At 41.1% G+C, this 20,274-nt stretch overlaps 1 protein-coding gene across 1 annotated transcript in view; it reads left to right on the top strand.

The window, feature by feature from the left end:
* The window catches only part of LOC144692999 (sodium/potassium/calcium exchanger 4-like), a 278,798-nt gene that overhangs the window by 254,536 nt on the left and 3,988 nt on the right, over window positions 1-20,274 (top strand). Inside the window, exons 13-15 of the mRNA XM_078562236.1 lie at window positions 1,889-2,003; window positions 7,328-7,440; window positions 8,156-8,221. Of these exons, the coding sequence (XP_078418362.1) occupies window positions 1,889-2,003; window positions 7,328-7,440; window positions 8,156-8,221 (294 nt within the window). The remainder of the gene's footprint in view (window positions 1-1,888; window positions 2,004-7,327; window positions 7,441-8,155; window positions 8,222-20,274) is intronic.

The following is a 20,274-nucleotide window of genomic DNA, read 5'->3' as shown; positions in this document are numbered from 1 at the left end:
TGTTATCATAAAAGGAATCTAATAAATATTGAACATGTTAGATTAAAGATGTGTCAGAAGCCAAGGTAAGTTTGTGAAATGTTTTGTCTGTAATTTGTAAGTTGATTTTCATTGCTGCTTGTTCAAAAATTAAGTACATAATATACTTCCCTGTCAGAATCTGTTTAATGTCCTTCCTCTCAAGGAACAAGACAATATTACCAATTAAACATTATTCATTATTAGACCAACCAGTACTGAAGCACTGGGAATTTTTCCTAGGTTTGAAACTTTCGACTTATAGTCATTATATTTTCCTAAAATTAGATTCTGCAAAAACATTCTGTTAAATAATTGAAATCCTCAGAAGTGTAGTGCACTTGTGGACTGGGTCAGTATAGTGTGGAAATGAAAAATTCTAAGCTTGTGGTATTTCCAGTGTGTTGCATAAGTATTGCTTTGTGAAAAGGCTAATTCTGTTCTCTTAATATCGCTTGTTGCCCTGACAGCCAGTATTAATATCATTCTTGTCATCAGTTGTTCATTTTTATTCAGTTGGCATTAGGAGGTGTATACACATTATTTAGGCCATATCTGTTTTATTTCAACTTAGCCTTTTTTAGATTTTCTGATTAATATAAATGAAGTAACATAGACAATGTAGATTGAGGAACTCAGGTACACGATGCATTATTGGATTTTTTTTTAAAGGAGCAATTTTAGCAAGGCAATTTATAAACAAATATAGGCCATGATATGACTGACATTGTGATGTTATTGCTTCTGCCACTTCTTATTTATTTATTTTAGTTTTGATAGAAATCAAGATTGAAAATATGTGTCGAATATAATTTCCACTGTAGCGCCCGGTATGGTGTGAATTTGTCAGAGAAGCCAACACAAAACTGTGGCAGGATGATTTTTAAAGCTGACTGTTCAGTGTACTATACATCTGCCCTTTAAATGTCCTTCAAATCAAAATCATTTAGCTCGCTGGATCACAGATTATGGGATTTATTGTACCAGTTTAGGGATTTTAAACCTCTTTCTTAGCAGAGAGAATAGACCTGAGCTAAGTCAGTGTTTGGAGTTGACAACTTACTTATTGGCTGAATATAAATCGATTGCATGTGGTAAGCTGCCAAAATTGTGAGGCCTACTGCACACTGTTGCTTATAGTATCTCCAAACAAAGCTCAAAGGAACTGTCTATACAAATGGCTGGCATATTGGATAAACATGGCAAATCTTCTGGAATTTGATTCTCCAAATGTGATGTTGAGTGAACTGATTCACTTGGCGCCACTAAGCCAAGTGCTAAATTTTACAATATCAGGGACTTGGCTGCTTAAATCACTGATGTTATTGCACAAAGTGCCTAAGACCAAATTGTTATGATTGCAAACAAGCCAAAATAAATCTTAAGCTCTCGAAGAAAACTCCCATTATTTTGTATTCATCAACCCTTATGTGAATATATGTATCATCTTAAAGGAACATCTGCCTGAATATGCCCTTGTTCCCCTGGATTTGCCTGTATATCAAGGCCAAGTTGCAGTCCTGCCGTCTGTTGAACCCATTTACATTCAGAAGCATGTCTATGGTTGAATGGCAGCATTTGTGTGTGATTTGGAATTGTTCAATTATTTGCAGAAGCAGATAAAAGTAATTTTGTTGCTAACCACATGAAATAAGACATGCCCACCCGTTCAATCTGCCATATTTACGATTAACACTTGTAACTTAGACACATATCTCCTGTTGATAGTATGAAACCAGTCTGTAACGTCCATCTGTATAACTGTTATGAAATGATGATTGCAGTAAAGTGATCTTTTTGTACAGATCTTATTATGTTATATGTTTGTCATACATTTGACTATGTTCGCCTGTTTCCTTTCTGTGTACAGGTAACTGTAACAGGGTATACGCTGGGAATTCCGGATATTATCATGGGAATCACATTTCTGGCAGCAGGAACAAGTGTTCCAGATTGCATGGCTAGTTTAATAGTGGCCAGACAAGGTACCTAGATACTTGATCATTTTACACTGGTTTATTAATGGAACTGTTTTTTTTATTCAGGGGTGTCGCTGGCTAGGTGGTGAGCTGCCTTCTTAAATCACTGCAGACCACACGTGTAGGTATACCCACAGTGCTGTTAGGGAGAGAGTTCCAGGATTTTGACCCAGCGACAGTGAAGGAATGGTGATATATTTCCAAGTCAGGATGGTGAGTGGCTTGGGGGGGAACTTCCAGGTGGTGGTGTTTCCATCTATCTGCTGCCCTTGTCCTTCTAATTGGTAGTAGTCGTGGGTTTGGAAGATGCTGTCTAAGGAGCCTTGGTGATTTCCTGCAGTGCATCTTATAGATGGTACACACTGCTGCCGCTGTGCGTCGGTGGTGGAGGGAGTGAATGTTTGTGGAAGAGGTGCCAATCAAATGGGTTGCTTTGTCCTGGATGGTGTCAAGCTTCTTGAGTGATGTTGGAGCTGCGCTTATCCAAGCAAGTGGAGTGTGTTCCATTACACTCCTGACTTGTGTCATGTGGATGGTGGACAGGCTTTGGGGAGCTAGAAGGTGAGTTACTTAGCACAGGATTCCTGGCCTCTGACCTGCCCTTGTAGCCACAGTATTTTTATGGCTAGTCCAGTTCAGTTTCTGGTCACTGGTAACCCCCAGGATGTTGATAGTGGGTATTCAACGATGGTAATGCTATTGAATGTCAAGGGGCGATGGTTAGATTCTCTCTTGTTGGACATGTTCATTGCCTGGTACTTGTGTGATGCGAATGTTATTTGCCACTTGTCAGCCCAGGCCTAGATATTGTCCAGGTCTTGCTGCATTTGGACATGGACTGAAGCTTCAGTATCTGATGGTGTTGAACATTATGCAGTCATCAGTGAACGTCCCCACTTCTGACCTTATAAGAACATAACATAAGAACTAGGAACAGGAGTAGGTAATTCAGCCCCTCGAGCCTGCCCCGCCATTCAATACGATCATGGCTGATCTCATTTCAGCCTCAACTCCAATTTACTCTCCATAACCTTTCAACCCATTACTAATTAAAAATCTGTCTATCTCCTCCTTAAATTTATTCAGCGTCCCAGCATCCACTACACTCTGACATACTGAATTTCACAGATTCATGACCCTTTGAGAAAAGTAATTCCTCCTCATCTCTGATTTAAATCTACCACCCCTTAGCCTAAAACTATGGTCTCCCATTCTAGAATGCCCCACAAGGGGAAACACCTGCTCCACGTCTACTTTGTCTATCCCCTTTAGCATCTAATATATCTCATTTAGATCTCCTCTCATCCTTTTAAGCTCCAGCGAGTATAGGCCTAAACTGCTCAATCTCTCCTCATAAGACAAGCCCCGCATCTCTGAAATCAATGTAGTGAACTTCCTCTGAACTGCCTCCAATGCAACTACATCCTACCTCAAGTAAGGGGACCAAAACTGTGCACAGTACTCCAGGTGCAGTCTCACCAATGCCTTGTGCAGTTGCAACAATACTTCCCTATTTTTATACTCTATTCCTTTAGCAATAAATGCCAAAATTCCATTTGCCTTCCTTATTACCTGCTGTACCTGTATACTAGATTTCAGCGATTCATGCACGAGGACACCCAGATCCCTCTTCACTGAAGCATTCTGAAGTTTCTCTCCATTTAAATAATAAGCTGTCTTTTTATTCTTCTGACCAAAATGGATAACCCCACACTTAACCACATTAAACTCCATCTGCCAAATTTTGGCCCATTCACCTAACCTGTCCATATCCATTTGTAAATTTCTTAATTCTTCATTGCAACTTACTTTCCCACCTATTTTGGTGTCATCTGCAAATTTAGCTATAGTACCTTCTATCCCTGAATCCAAGTCATTGATATAGATTGTAAATAGTTGGGGCCCAAGGACCGAACCCTGTGGCACCCTACTAGTTCCAGCTTGCCATTCAGAAAAAGACCCATTTATCCCGACTCTCTGCTTTCTGTTGGTTAGTCAATCCTCTATGCAAGCTAGTATATTACCATTAACTCCGTGTAATCTTATCTTGTGTATTAATCTTTTGTGCGGCACCTTATCAAAGGCCTTCTGGAAGTCCAGATATACTACATCTACAGGATCCCCATTATCCACTTTGCTTGTCACATCTTCAAAGGACTCTAGAAAATCAGTTAAACATGATTTACTCTTCATAAAACCATGCTGACTCTGATGGATTGCATTTTGACTTTCCAAATGTCCCATTACTACTTCCTTCATAATGGATTCCAACAATTTTCCAACGACAGATGTTAAAACTAACTGGTCTATAGTTTCCTACTTTCTGCCTCTCCACAGCCGCCCCCCCCCCACCCTTTTTTTGAATAAGGGCGTTATATTAGCATTTTTTCCAATCCACTGGAATCTTTCCAGAATCCAGGGAATTTTGGAATATTATAGCCAATGCATCCACTATCTCCGCTGCCACTTCCTTTAAGACCCTGGGATGTAGGCCATCAGGTCCTGGGGACTTATCACCCTTTAATCCCAATAGTTTGCTCAGTACTTTTTCTCTAGTGATGGTGATTGTTCTAAGTTCTTCCTTCTCTATACCCTCTGCACTACCTGTTACTATTGGGGTGGTACTAGTGTCCTCCACCATGAAAACTGAGGCAAAATATCGATTAAGCGTCTCTGCCATTTCTGCCTTCCCACTATTAACTCCCCAGTCTCGTCCTCCAAGGGACCAACATGATGGAAGGAAGTTCATTGACGAAACAGCTGAAGATGGTTGGGCCTAGGACATTACCCTAAGGAACTTTTGCAGTGATGTCCTGAAACTGAGATGATTGACCTCCAACAACCACAACCATCTTCCTTTGTGCTGAGTATGACTCCTCCAACCAGCGGAGAGTTTTCCCCCTGATTCCCATTGACTACAGTTTTGCTAGGGCTCCTTGATGCCACACCCGGTCAAATGCAGCCTTGATGTTAAGGGCAGCCTCTCTCACCTCACCCCGCCAGTTCAGCTCTTTTGTCCATGTTTGAACCAAGGCTGTAATGAGGTCGGGAGCAGAGTGGCCCTGGCGGAACCCAACCTGAGCTTCAGTGAACAGGTTATTGCTAAGCAAGTGCCGCTTGATAGCATTGTTGATGACCCCTTCCATCACTTTACTGATGATCAAGAGTAGGCTGATAGGGCGGTAATTGACTGGATTGGAATTGTCCTGCTTTGTATGGGACATACCTGGGCAATTTTCCACTTTGCCGGGTACATGCCAGTTTTGTAGCTGTAGTAGAACAGCTTGGCTAGGTGTACAGCTAGCTCTATAACATAAGTCTTCAGTACTATTGCCGGAATATTGCCAGGACCCATAGCCTTTGCAGTATCCAGTGCCTTCAGGCGTTTCTTGATATCACATGGAGTGAATCAAATTGGCTGAAGACTTGCATCTGTGATGCTGGGGACCTCTGGAGGAGGCCCTGTGTTCAAACTTAGGCCAGGTTAACTGAGATTTATCCCTAACATTTTCCAATCCGCCTATAGAAACACCACAACTGTTTGATAAACAGAATTGATTTATTTTTAAAAGAATCAATGTTAACATTGATTGTTCTCGTGCATTAGGAATTTTACCTCGTCAGTTATCAGCATCTCAGTAAATTTAATTATACAGAAATCTCCTTTAAAGTAGTTAGAATAGACAATAGGTCAAGTTCATCATTCTTTCTTTTATGAACAATGGTTAGAAAAGCCAATATAACTTGAAGAGAAATAATGTGTTGACCTCACTAGTCTGAGTGAGTGGAGGAAAACAGAGACCGTTATGCATGAAATACACTTTTATAGAATCACAGACATTTCAGTCCTAAAGATGGCTATTCAAACAATCGTCCATGTGAGAGTGCCAGCCCCCTAACTGCATCAATCTTCTGCCATAACTTTGGTAAAGTATTAGCAAAACATCAGGAGAAGTTACGTGGAATTACATAGAATATGTAGCACAATAACAAGCCATTCAGCCCAACTGGTCTATGCTGGTGTTTATGCTCCAGAGGAGCCTCCTGACATTTTACTTCATCAAACCTTATCAGCATATCCTTATACTCCTTTCTCCCTCACGCACTTACCTAGTTTACCCTTAAGTGCATAAACGCTATTTGCCTCAACTACTGCATGTGGTAGCAAGTTCCACATCTAGTCGCATTAATAGCTGAAGTTGGTCATTTCCCTGGAGAATCTCCATTGATGTATAAGTAGAGGATCGAGAAAATTCCAGTGGAAATACTCTTTATTTAATACTCTTTCCCTGTTGTTTTCCATACCCTTTAATAAAGCCACTGTGGTAATACATTCCATATCCTCCCAATCCTTTAAAGAAAATATTCCTTTGAAATTTCCTGTAGATTTCAGGTATAAATTCTAAATTAATGTCTCTTGTTACTAATTCAGCTGCCAGTGGCAGCTTCTACTATTACTGTCTCAATTATTTTTCATTACTTTTAACACTTTTGCAGAAGAACATAGTTGAGAGTAATCTCTTGCCTCATCTCTTGTATGATCATAATGATGGGATTTACCTTTTCCGTAACTCCAACAGAAAGAAACTAATGCAACATTAAAAGAAAACAGTGTGTTGTGCATTGAGCTGATTGCCCATTTAGTGAATAAGCCCAAGCTAATAATTTTATTTAGGGTGAGACGCTCTGTATTCCTTTCCCTTCCCTTCCCTCAGGCCTTTCCCAATACTCTTCAAAACCAACCAGATTTTCCTCAAGTTGGTGTACTACCTGCATCCTACACCAAATGTAGCCACTATAATTGCATGGAAATGAGGGCACAGGAGTCTTGAGAAAACACTTTTTTTCTGGAACGCTGATTGGGCAGTTCTTAGGAAGAATCCCAAACAAACTGGAGGGTTTGAGAGAGGCAGGCACCAGGGAAACTTAAAAAGTTAAATAACGGTTTCTTCCCAAAGGGAGCCATCAGATATTTGGAGCTGGAAGCCGTTCTGCATTCAAAAAGCTCTCCAGCTGATGACCTTTATCACTAATGGAGGCCTCCCAGCAGCCCAATTATAGACATTGATCCCACTGGGGCTACACTCATGATCTGAACCCACTTAACCCAAGATTGTTCTTGTTAGGTCAAGCGCAGTGCACCTCACTATACCCAAACTGAATTCACACAGATATAAACATTGCTGTTACCTCAGTACAATACTGAACCAAGAGTTTTAATGGATTTTGTTTACAACAAAAAAAATCACATTCTTATAGGTTAGTAACACTTCATCAATTGTTGCTTAGACAGCCAGACAGATTTTTACAAATGTGTTTGTTTTTTATAGGGCTGGGCGATATGGCAGTGTCTAACACAATAGGAAGCAATGTCTTTGACATTCTTGTGGGCCTGGGTCTTCCATGGGGTCTTCAGACAATGGTTATTAACACTGGTTCCGTTGTAAGTATATTTTACTTTTCCTGTTGGTCAACTCAGTTGCTATTTTGCACTTATATTTCTTTGTTTTTTCTGGTTGCCTTGTTTGAATTTTGGGGATCTGAAGGCTTGGAAAGACCTGATCATTAGAATATTGCCTCATAGGTGGATAAATTCTTTGAATGAATGTTTACAACCCAATTCACTGACATGCCATTTTTGAGATTGGAAAGGCTGATTCATAAACCCACAACATGAGACCACAGCCATTGATTTTTTCAGTGGAATTAACATCTAAGTTTTGAGATAAGAAGCAAAAATTAAACTGCAGTTATATTTTTAAATGTATGCAGGATCTGACTGTGTAGCTTGCATTTAAAATTACATTTAATTACTTAGTTAACTCTGACGTCCTGCTATCAAGCTGTGATCATTTTGCACTTCCCATTATAGCAATTAAAATATACACCTGACTCAGAGGTGCGAATGCTATTTCTGAGAATGAAAGCATCATTTAGAATTATTTTATAAAAATCAAAATAATTAGAAAATATCAGCCCAAAATTCCAACTTCAGGTAAAATCCCAACTAAAAATCTTGATCTCTCCAGAAAACCCTTCCCCAAGCAGATTCAAGCACTGCTCAAGTATTCTGAGGCAGGAATTTTGTTAATGCTGCAGTATATCCTGGCAAAGCTAACCTGCATTTTGTGGCTGAAGGGTTTCACTTTGTGTCACAGGTACGCATCAACAGCAAAGGTCTGGTTTATTCTGTAATACTTCTTCTAGGATCCGTAGCGCTCACAGTAAGTACGCTGTTTTCCACACATGCAAATATTCTCGAAAGGTGCAGGTTGTATCTCCAGATCCACGACATAAAATGAGTAATGGCTGATGGTTTTCAGAGCCATGTAATGCCTTCTGTCAGCCCAGCCTGGAGCAGCATTGATACTACTTGTGAAAATGTTGGTCTCAAACTGGATTAGCCGGGAGGTGCCATAGGGAACAATCTGCTAATACTTATTTTAGAAGTCTTCTGACAATTATGGCTTTAGAAAAGCTGTGACATTCTCAAAACTGAAGTTGGGACTGTATTCTGTACTGAATAGTATAACTATGTTTAAGAGCTATGTTTAATGTAGTAACAATTTTATTTAGCACACATACTAATAGTACCATTATTCAATAGGAACATGTGACTGTCTGTCAATCCAATCTCTCAGAGAGTTGTGATGCCTGATGCATCACAATATACAGACTCGTCATCCACCTGGAGTTTTGTAATCTCCTGATGGAAGCAAAACCTCAGATAAAAATCCAGTCCAATGAAGGAAAATAAATTGAAAATTATCTCTGACCTCCTTAGCTATTTGAAACTAGTCCAGGAGGCTCTGATTAATGTTCCAAATTATCTACCTCTTGTTTGAGATGATCTTTGCCCCATTTAGGAACAGGTCCAGCTTTCTCCTGAAAAATTAAGCAGATCAGCATTCACCACATGAACCGTCAACCTGTTCCTCAGCTCCACTATTCTCTGGGAAAAGTGTAATTGTCCAACATTCAACCTAGTCCTGCCCTTACACAACTGGTAAGAGTGACCCCTGATCTACTTTAACCTATCCAGTTGAAAAAATTACATAAACACAATCTAGTCCCTTCATTAAATCTCGATTAAATCATTCCAAAATCTACACTTCTCTAAAGTAGATAGTCCCAACTCATTGAGCCTATCTGCTTTATTAACTGCTCTCTCAGCATGCCCTGCCATTTTCAATGTATAGGTACATAAGTCATTGAAGATGGCAGGGCATGTTCATAGAGCAGTTAATAAACCATATAGTATCTTAGCCTTTATTAATAGGGGCATTGAGTACAAGAGTAAGGAGGTCATGTTGAACTTGTATGAGACACTATTTCGGCTTCATCTAGAGTACTGTGTCCAGTTCTGGGTGCCATACTTAAGGAAGGATGTGAAGGCATTGGTGAGAGTACATAGGAGATTCACAAGAATGATTCCAGAGGTAAAGAACTGTAGCTATGAGGATAGATTGGAGAGGTTGGGACTGTTTTCCTTGGAGAAAAGAAGGCTGAGAGATGACTTGATAGAGGTATTCAAGATCCTGAGGGGTATGGACAGGGTAAATAGTGAGAAACTGTTCCCAATCAAGAGAGCATAAAGAACTAGGGGGCACAGATTCAAAATAATTGGCAAAAGGACCAAAAGTGATGTGAGGAAAGGGAGTCTGGAACAAACTTCCTGAGAGGGCGGCGGACGCAGGTTCAATCGAGCTCTTCAAAAGGGAGTTGGTTTACTATCTGAAAAGCAAGAATGTGCAAGGTTACGGTGATATAGCAAAGGAGTGGGGCTAGGTAGAATGCTCTTTCAGAGAGCCATTACAGACTCAATGAGCTGAATGGCCTCCTTCTGCGCTATAAAGATTCTGTGATTTGGCTTAGTTTTAATCTGGGATTTGGTCTAGTGGCTCTCCTCTACACTCTTTCCAAAAGCCTAAATATCCCCCAGTACGTGAGGAGACCAAAACTGAACACAGTATTCTAATTCAGGCCTAAACAAGCTCATGAATAAGGACAAAATTGTATACTTGGTTTTATATTGAATTGAACTGTGAATATACCCCAGAATCTTATTGATTTTAGTGATAGCTTCACGAGTGACTATAGTCATGGACCCTTAGAGCTTGATGCACTGAAATATCTAGGTCTCTTCCTTCACCACTGGCTTCAATTTTTTTTCTTTGCACTGTGTGTGCATATTTAACGTTTTACATGCCCCTGTGCATAGCCCTACACTTTTCTAAGTTAAACATCATGGGCGGAATTTTTTCCCTTGTCAGGCGGGCACGCAACCATAGAACCATAGAAAAGTTACAGCACAGAAAGAGGCCATTTGGCCAATCTTGTCCATGTCAGCACGAGGACCCTCAGGTGCCCTTTCTAATCCCACCTTCCTGCACCCGGCCCATAGCCCTGCAGCTTACAGCACTTTAGGTGCAGATCCAGGTACTTTTTAAAAGAGTTTAAAGTCTCTGCCTCTACCGCCAACTTGGGCAGCGAATTCCAGACACCCACTACCCTCTGCGTAAAAAAGTTCTTCCTCATGTTCCCCCTACACCTTCTGCCACTTATCTTGAATCTATGTCCCCTGGTTCTAGAATTCTCCATCAAGGGAAACAATTTTATCCTGTCCACTCTATCTATTCCCCTCATAATTTTATACACCCCAACGAAGTCACCTCTCAGCCACCTTTGTTCTAAGTAAAATAACCCCAACCTATCCAATCTCTCCACGTAGCTACGTACGTCCTCATCCCTGTCCTGAATGGGAGTGAAATAGTGCGCAGTGAGCTCGGGTGAGCGTCCCGACGTCATTGCGCACTCTCGCGATATTTCGCTCGGCAGGCACACGCAAGACGTGGCAGCGCGCCCGCTAACAATTAAGAGGCCTATCAAGGCCCTTAATCAATTAATTAATTTGAATTTTTCGCTGCCCGTTCAACCGTTCAGTTGGCGTGCGGGCGAACAGGCCAAGCGGCCTTTGCATTTTTTGCGAGACCTCATCCACGGGCAGGATGAGGTTTCGACCAGTGGTTTAAAAAATTATAAACACTTTTAAAACTCATTTTTAACAGAGTCACGTGACAGAGTCACATGAGGGGACATGTTTTCCTTATTTTTCACTTCTTTATTTGCAATGTTAAAAATCTTCAGCTCCCTGAGGCAGCTCTGTGCCTTCAGGGAGCTTTCACTGAGTGCACCCTCACGCATGTGCACACTTCAGTGCTCGCACTCCTCCTGCCCCCCAGTAATGCTGAGGCTCTGAGCACGCCTTTTACGCTGGCTGGCCGCTAATTGCCCAGCCAGCATGAAATCGCGTTTGGGGCCCGATCGCAGGTGGTGGTCGGTTTCTCTCCTGGGCCCGCCCACCCGACCAGGTAAAAATCCTGCCCCGTTTGTTAAACCTGGGCCCTATCCCTGAACACACCTTGATCTGCTTATTGTAGCTAAGCATCCTCAGTGTCCCTAACTCACAAACACATCTTGTTTTTATCAAGCTGTTGGCTGTGGTTGACAATGTGGGAGATGTATTCATCAGTTTGATGATAGCTTTATTAGGTTGGGAGCTGTATTTATCAATCTAATGACTGCATTCTCGAGTCTGAGAACTGTATTCATTAGCCTGATGGTGTATTTATTAGTTTGGAAGCTGCACTCATCAGGCTAATGGTTGCTTTCAGCAGCCTGAGAGCTGTATTTATCAATCTGAGACCTGTATTACCCAGGTTTCACTCATTGTACTGCATTTTAACCATCTTAAGAACTTGATTATCAATTCCGAGGATTGTTTATCATTGAATGTTGCATTTAACAGCTTGGCAGTCTTGTATTTAGCGGTCTCATGTGCCTCTCCAGTTAAGAATTGTTAAGAATTTGCACCGGCCTGTGTCTGAAAACAATTTTCCATGTCTCTATTCAACAGTATTTAGGAGGTTTTTTTGAGCTCCGCCACTCGTGCTTACCAGCCTGAAGTCTCTATTTATTATTCCAAAATCTTTGTGTAATTTAATACCGGAACTTATCAGTTCGTGAGACGTACAGATCAATCTTTAAAAATCGGACCAATTAGCGCACCACTGGATGCAAATATATATGTTTAGTCTGACTGTCTTTGGGATGTCCAGTCAAATGTGATCTTACACCCGCAACAGCTGGTTCATCGTCCATGGGAATCTTCCTAGGCTCCTAGCAAATACTAAGACTCCACTTTGGGAATAAACTCTGTGCCTGAACATTGAGGGCCAGCTAGCTATTCCACTATGGAGAGCATCACGGCCGAACCCACCCCTGTCTTCACTTGATGTCTGCATTTTTCAGAGTTGGACATGGGTTCATCGTGAGGAATCAGACCCCTGGCTGATTTCCACCCCCACCCCCCCATCTCCTCCCCCAACCTCTCCCCTGCCCGAGCTCAGGGCTCTGTGGTACATTGTAACAACTCTACCACTAACGCGGCCAAGGTCACTCAATCCCACACAGGGTGCGGATTGAACTGGGACTGTTCTGTTGCTATGATGTCGAGATGTACGGTCCGTTTCTCCACTGACCCACCAAGAAAGATACATTTCCCATTTTGTATTCTATCCGCATTTTGCTGCTGTGCCAAATATGATGGAGAGCAAAGCGGAGAACTGCATCATTCCTTGCACAAGCCCTTGCTTAGAGTATATCTTTTTAAATTGGCTTTAGTGCCATTGTAGAAACCAGTCACTACGATTGTGCAAACTGCAGTACAGCTCTGCACTTTTTAAATTACTTGCATTACAGCAAGCATCTCCTTCCCTTATCCGATGCAAAGAAAATTTTAATGTTAAAACCATGGACAAATCACCAATTGAAAAGAAGCCAGTTTCCTCTCAGCTTTTTTTCATAGATGAAGAACTTAGAGCAAGACAGTCTCTTCTTCTGGTCCAACTCGCAGATTGTATTGTAAAACTTCCAACTGCAAATATTACATAAATACATGAAAATGAGGCAAAAATTATTTCACATAAGAGTCTATTAGAATTTGGATTAAACTCCACCTACTCTTGCCTGAGTGCAGTGTTTCATTACTCCAAGTACAGCTCTCTAATTCTTTAACCGCTTTCTCTGAGCACTATTCAGCATGTAGGTTGACTTAGAATGATAGAATACAATACCCATATCCTAAAAAGGTCAAACTCAATGAAGATAAACACACTCCCCTGCCTTCCCTATGCAGCAGAAGCACCTCAATTTCTATAGGTAGGCAAGAGATTTCCTTCTCAATGTGTTCTCCATTACAACAACCCAACTCAATAATTGCCACAGTCTTTCCAGAGAACTGTGTTTGGAAAACCCTCATGCAACATGACAACCCTGGGCCCTCAGAAATGTCCAAACAAACTTTAAGTTCGACACCTAATAATTCAGAGTTTTGTATCCAAAAATTGAACCATCCAATAATTAAAACTAACTGATTTGTATTAAAAAGGAGCAGGAAGCTTTTGTGAAGCCATTCAAATTATCTAAATATCAATTATGCGATTTATTTTATTCTTTCATGGGATGTGCACCTTGCTGGCAGGGCCAGCAATTCTTGCCCATCCCAAATTGTCTTTGAGAAGGTGGTGGTGAGCCACCTTTTTAAACTGCTGCACTCCATGTGGCATAGGTACACCCACACTTCTATTAGGGAGAGAGTTCCAGGAATTTGATCTAGCGACAGTGAAGGAATTACGATATAGTTTCAAGCCAGAAGAGAGTGTGGCTCGGAGGGAACTTGCAGGTGTTGGTGTTCCCACTTGTCTGCTGCCCTTGCCCTTCTAGGTCATGGGTTTGTAAGATGCTGCAATGCATCTTGTCACACTACTGCCACAGTGCATCGGTGGTGGATGGAGTGAATGTTTAAAGTGGTGAATAAGATGCCAGTCAGCCTAGTTGCTTTGTCCTGGATTGCGTTGAACTCCTTGAGTGTTATTGGAGTTGCACTGATCCAGGCAAGTGGAGAGTATTCCATCAGACTGCTGACTTGTGCCTTGTAGATGGTGGACAGGCTTTGGTGGGTCAGGAGGTGAGTCACTCTCCACAGAATTCCAAGTCTTTGACCTGCTTTTGTAGCTCTAGTATTTGTACAGTTAGTCCAGTGAAGTTTCGGGTCAATGGTAACTCCCAGGATGTTAATGGTGGGGGGGACTAAATGATGATGATGCTGTTGAATGTCAAGGGGAGATGATTGGATTCCATCTTGTTGAAGATGGTCATTGCCTGGAACCTGTGTAGCACAAATATTACTTGCCACTTACCAGCCCAAACCTAAATGTTGTCCAGGTCTTGCTGCATATGGAACATAGGAGCATAGGAAATAGGAGAAGGAATTGGCTAATCGGCCCATTGAACTTGCTCCACCATTCAAACAGATCATGGCTGATCATCTACCTCTACATCACTTTCCCCCACTATCCCATTGATGGCATTAGTATCTAGAAATCTATCAATTTCTGTCTTGAACATACTCAATGACTGAGCTTCCACACCCTCTGGGGTAGAGAACCCCAAAGATTCACCACCCTCTGAGTGAAGAAATTACTCCTCATCTCAGCATTAAATGGTCTACCCCTTACTCTGTGGCTGTGTCCCCTGATTCTAGATTCACCAGCCAGGGGAAACATCCTATCCACATCTACCCTGTCACACCCTGTAAGAATTTTGTAAGTTTCAATGAGATCATCCCTCATTCTTCGAAACTCTAGAGAATACAGGCCCAGTTTCCTCAATCTCCTCATCAGACAATCCCGCCATCCCAGGGATTAGCCTGGTGAACCTCCTTTGAACTCCCTCCATGGTAAGTGCACTCTTCCTTAGATAAGGCAACTAAAATTGTACACAATACTCCAGGCACGGTCTCACCAAGGCTCTATACAATTGTAGCAAGACACCTTTACTCCTGTACTCAAATCCCCTTAAGATGAAGGCCAACATACCATCTGCCTTCCTAATTACTTGCTGCACCTGCATGCTAGCTTTTAGTGACTCATGAACAAGGACACCCAGATCCCTTTGGACATCAACATTTCCCAACCCTACACCATTTAAGAAATACTCTTCCTTTCTATTTTTTCTACCAAAGTGGATAACTTCACTCTTATTCACATCATAGTCAATCTGCCATGTTCTTGCCTATTCACTTAGTCTGTCCCAATCCCCTTGAAGCCTCCTTGCATGCTCCTCACAACTTACATTCCCAACTACTTTTGTGTCATCAGCAAGTTTGGAAATATTACATTTGGTCTCCACATCCAAAACATTTATATAGATTGTGAACAGCTGTGGCCCAAGCATGATCCTTGCAGTACCCCACTAGTCACAGCCTGCCATCTTGAGAATGACCCGTTTATTCCTACTTTCGGTTTTCTGTCTGTTAACCAATTCTCAATCCATGCCAGTATATTACCCCGAATCCCATGTGCTCTAATTTAAAGCCTTCTGAAAATCGAAATACACCACATCCACTGGTTCTCCTTTTTCTATGATACAAATAACATTCCCAAAAAACTCCAACAGGTTTGTCAAACAAGATTTCCCTTTCAGAAGTTCATGTTGACTCGGCCCAACAATATCATTATTTTTTAAGAGTCCAGTTATTACATCCTTTATAATAGCTGCTAACATTTTTCCAACTGCTTATGTCAAACTAACAGGTCCGCAGTTATATTTGAACATACGAATTAGGAGCAGGAGTAGGTCACTCAGCCCCTCGAGCCTGCTCCGCCATCCTATAAGATCATGGCTGATCTGATTGTAACCTCAACTTCACATTCCTAACTACCCCCAATAACCTTTCATCCCTTTGCTTATCAAGAATCTATCTACCTCTGCCTTAAAAATATTCGAAGACTCTGCTTCCACTACCTTTTGAGGAAGAGTTCCAAAGATTCACAGCCCTCTGAGAAAAAGAAATTTCTTCTCATCTCTGTCTTAAATGGGTGACCCCTTATTTTCAATCAGTGACCCCTAGTTCTAGATTCTCCCGCAAGACAAAACATCCCTTTCACAGCCACTCTGTCAAGACCCCTCAGGATCTTATATATTTCGATGAAGTCACCTCTTACTCTTCTAAACTCCAGTGGATATAAGCCGAGCCTGTCCAACCTTTCCTCATAAGACAACCTGTCCATTCCAGGTGTTAGTCTAGTAAACCTTCTCTGAACTGCTTCCAATGCATTTACATCTTCCCTAAATGAGGAGACCAATACTGTACACAGCATTCCAGATGTGTTCTTATCAATGCCCTGTACAACTGAAGCATAACCTCCCTACTTTTTTATTCAATTCCCCTCGCAATAAATGATAACATTCTATTAATGTTCTGAATTATTTGCTACATCTGCAAACTAACCTTTTGCAATTCATGTACTAGGACAGCCAGATCCCTCTGCATCTCAGAGCTCTGCAATCTCTCATCATTTAAATAATATGCTTTTTTATTCTTCCTGCCAAAATGAACAATTTCACATTTAACCGCATTATACTCCATTTGCCATATCTGCGCTCACTCACTTAACCTATTTATATCCATTTGTAGCCTCCTTATGTCCTCTTCGCAACTTACTTTCCTGCCTATCTTTGTGTCATCAGCAAATTTAGCAACCATACCTTTAGTCCATTCATCCAAGTCATTTATGTAAATTGTAAAAGGTTGAGGCCCCAGCACTGGTCCCTGTGGCACAGCACTCATTACATCTTGTGGAACAGAAAATGACCCATTTATGCCTACTCTGTTTCCTGTTGGCTAGCCAATCTTTTATCTATGCCAATGTTTTACCCCCTATACCATGAGCTTTAATTTTCCACAGTAACTTTGATGCTGCACCTTATCAAATGCCTTCTGGGAATCTAAGTACAGTACATCCATTGGTTCCCCTTTATCCACAGCAAATGTTACTTCTTCAAAGAACTCCAATAAATTGGTTAAACACGATTTCCCTCACAAAACCATGTTGACTCTGCCTGATTGCCTTGAATTTATCTAAGTGCCCTGCTATAACGTCTTTAATAATGGCTTCTAACGTTTTCCCTATGACAGATGTTAAACTGAGTGGTCTGTAGTTTCCCGCTTTCTATCCCGCTCCCTTTTTGAATAAAGGAATTACATTCACTATTTTCCAATCTAATGAAGCCTTCCCCGAATCTAGGGAATTTGGAAAATTAAAAATAACGCATCAACTATCTCACCAACCACTTCTTTTAGACCTTAGGATGAAGTCCATCAGAGCCTGGGGAGTTGTCAGCCTGCAGCTCCAACAATTTGCTAAGTACCAATTCCCTGGTGATTGTAATTTTCTTGAGTTCCACCCTCCCTTCCATTTTCTGATTTGCAGCTACTTCTGGGATGTTACTTGTATCCTCTATAGTGAAGACCGTGCAAAATACCTGTGCAATTCATCTGCCATCTCCTTATTTTCCATTACTAATTCTCCAGACTCACTTTCTATGGACCGACCCTCATTTTGTTAACTCTTTCTTTTAAATATCTATCGAAACTCTTACTATCTGTCTTTATATTTCTAGCCAGCTTTATCTCACACTTTAATTTTTCCTTCTTTATTAATCTTTTAGTCATTCTTTGCTGTTTTTCATATTCTGTCCAATCTTCTGACCTGCCACCCATCTTTGGGAAATTATATGCTTTTTCTTTAAGTTTGGTATTACCTTTAAATTTTTAGTTAACCACGGTTGATGGGTCCTTCCCTTGGAATTTTTCTTTCTCATTGGAATTTATCTATTCTGTGTATTCTGAATTATTCCCTTAAATGTTTGCCACTGCATCTCTATTGACCTATCCCTTAACTTAATTTACTAGCTCACTTTAGCTAGCTCTGCTTTCGTGCCCTTATAATTGCCCTTATTTAAGTTTAAAATACTAGTCTTAGACCCACTCTTCTTTCCCTCAAACTGAATATGAAATTCAATCCTATTCTGGTCACTGTTATCTAGGGGTCCCTTCACTTTAAGGTCATTAATTAATCCTATATCATTGTACAATAGCAGGCCTAGTAAAGCCTACTCTCTGGTTGCTCTCAAGTTCTCAGTTTTCTCTCTCCCTCCCTTCTTAAATAGTGGGCTTACATTGTCTGCTTTTCAGTCTGTGGGAATCTTTCCAGAATCCATAGAAAGGTAATAAGGTAATCACCAATGCATCCACTCTCTCTATAGCCACCTCCTTCAACACCCTGGGATGTAGCTCATTGGTCCAGGGATTTATCAACCTTCAATCCCATTCATTTTTCAAGCACTACCTTTCTATTAATGCGAATTTCTTTCAGTTCCTCATTTCCACAAGCCCCTTGGTTCCCTAGTATTTCTGGGAGAGTTTTTGTATCTTCCTCCAAGAAGACCCTCAATGTAATTGTTTAGTGTCTGCCTGTAATGGACCCACATTTGTTTTTGCTAATCTTTTCCTTTTCACATACCTAAAGAAGCTTTTGTAGTCCACTTTTATGTTTTTCGTTAGCTTGCTTTCATTTTCTCTTTTCCCTTCCTTTATTAGTTTCTTGGTCCTGCTTAGCTGAATTCTAAAGTGCTCCCTATCCTCAAGCTTACCACTTTTTCTGGCAACCTTATAAGCCTCTTCCTTTGATCTGATGCAATCTCTAACTTCTTCTGTTAGCCGCAATTGATTCACCTTTCCTGTTGGGTTTCTGAGTCTTAGAGGAATGTATATTTTTTGCCGACCATGTAATACTTCTTTAAACACTAGCCATTGTCTGCCTTCTGTCAAATCTTTTAATGCATTTTCCCAACCCACCATGGTCTACTTTTCCCTCATACTTCATCATTTCCTTTGTTCAGATTTAAGACCGTAGTTTTGAAATGAGCTATATCACTTTCAAACTTAATGTAAAATTCTACCATATTATGGTCACTATTTCCTAAAGGCTCCTTTAAAACAAAGTTATTAATTAGCCCTTTTTCATGACATAATACTAAATCTAAAATAGCCTGATTCCTAGTTGGTTCTTCAACATGCTGCTCCAGAAACCCAACTCCTACTCTGTCCAGGAATTTATCCTCCACAACATTAGTGCTGATTTGATTTATCCAATCTATATATAGATTGAAGTCACCCATGATTACTGATTTACCCATGTTACATGAACCTCTAATTTCCTGATTACACCCTGCCCAACATTACCCCTACTGTTTGGTAGCTTATAAACATCTCCCACCAATGTTTGCTGCCCCTTGCTGTTTCTTAGCTCCACCAGACTGATTCAGTAGCTGAGGAATTGTAAATGGTACTGAACATGGGTAACCATCAGCGGACATCCCCGCTTCTGACCTTATGATGGAGGGAAGGTCATTGATGAAGCAGCTGAAGATGGTTGGTTCTACGACACTACCCTGAGGAACACCTGCAGCGCTGTCCTTGGCTGAGATGATAGGCCTCCAACCACAACCATCTTCCTTTGTGCTAGGTATGACTCCAACCAGTGAAGAGTTTTTTTGCCTGATTTCCATTGTCTTCAATTTTGCTAGGGCTCCTTGATGTCATGTTCTGGCAACTGCTACCTTGATGTCAAGGGCAGTCACTCTCACCTCACCTCTTGAGTTCAGCTCTCAGTTCTTGGCCTCTGACACTGTTCTAATAAGCTCAGTGGAAGCTCGCGGAACGGCACCTTATCTTACAATTCTTTACTGCCATCCAAATTAAACAATATAAAAAGAAAATGACTTGCATTTATATAGCATCTTCCATGGCCTCAGGATGGCCCAAAGCGCATTACAACCGCTTATGTACTTTCGAAATGTCGTCACTGTCACTGTTTTAGGAAATGCAGCAGCCAATTGGAGAACAGCAAACTCCCACCAACAGCAATGTGACAATGAACAAATTAATATCTGTTTTGGAATAGGATTGAGGGCTCTAGATAAATATAAATAGAGACAGTCAAATACACAATGGTTTCTTGATCTGCTGGGAGCATGAAAATCTCATGCAATACAAAATACAGGTTATGAATGGCCAGATACATTTTTTGAAGTCTTTCTGTTGGCAGCAGGCGGGAGGACAGAGAGATCTTTTGAAAGTTCTTCCATCAGAAGAGACATACCTAACATGGTTTACAGGGGGCGCTGGTTAGTTCAGCTAGCACGTGATTCAGAATACAACCAACGGCACAGGATTTGACTCCTGTTCTGGCTGAGGTAGCCTCAAGGACTGCTTCCTCACCCTGCTCCATAGTAAAATCCCGGCATAAGCCTTGGTTCGGCAACCCTCAAATAATCATGTTGGCTGTCTGGAGAAGAACATGGTTAATAC

This window comes from Cetorhinus maximus, chromosome 18 (genome assembly GCF_964194155.1).
Source record: "Cetorhinus maximus chromosome 18, sCetMax3.hap1.1, whole genome shotgun sequence".
NCBI classification, from domain to species: domain Eukaryota; kingdom Metazoa; phylum Chordata; class Chondrichthyes; order Lamniformes; family Cetorhinidae; genus Cetorhinus; species Cetorhinus maximus.
Note: the sequence above shows the minus strand (reverse complement) of the source record. Positions and strands in the feature narration are given on the sequence as shown.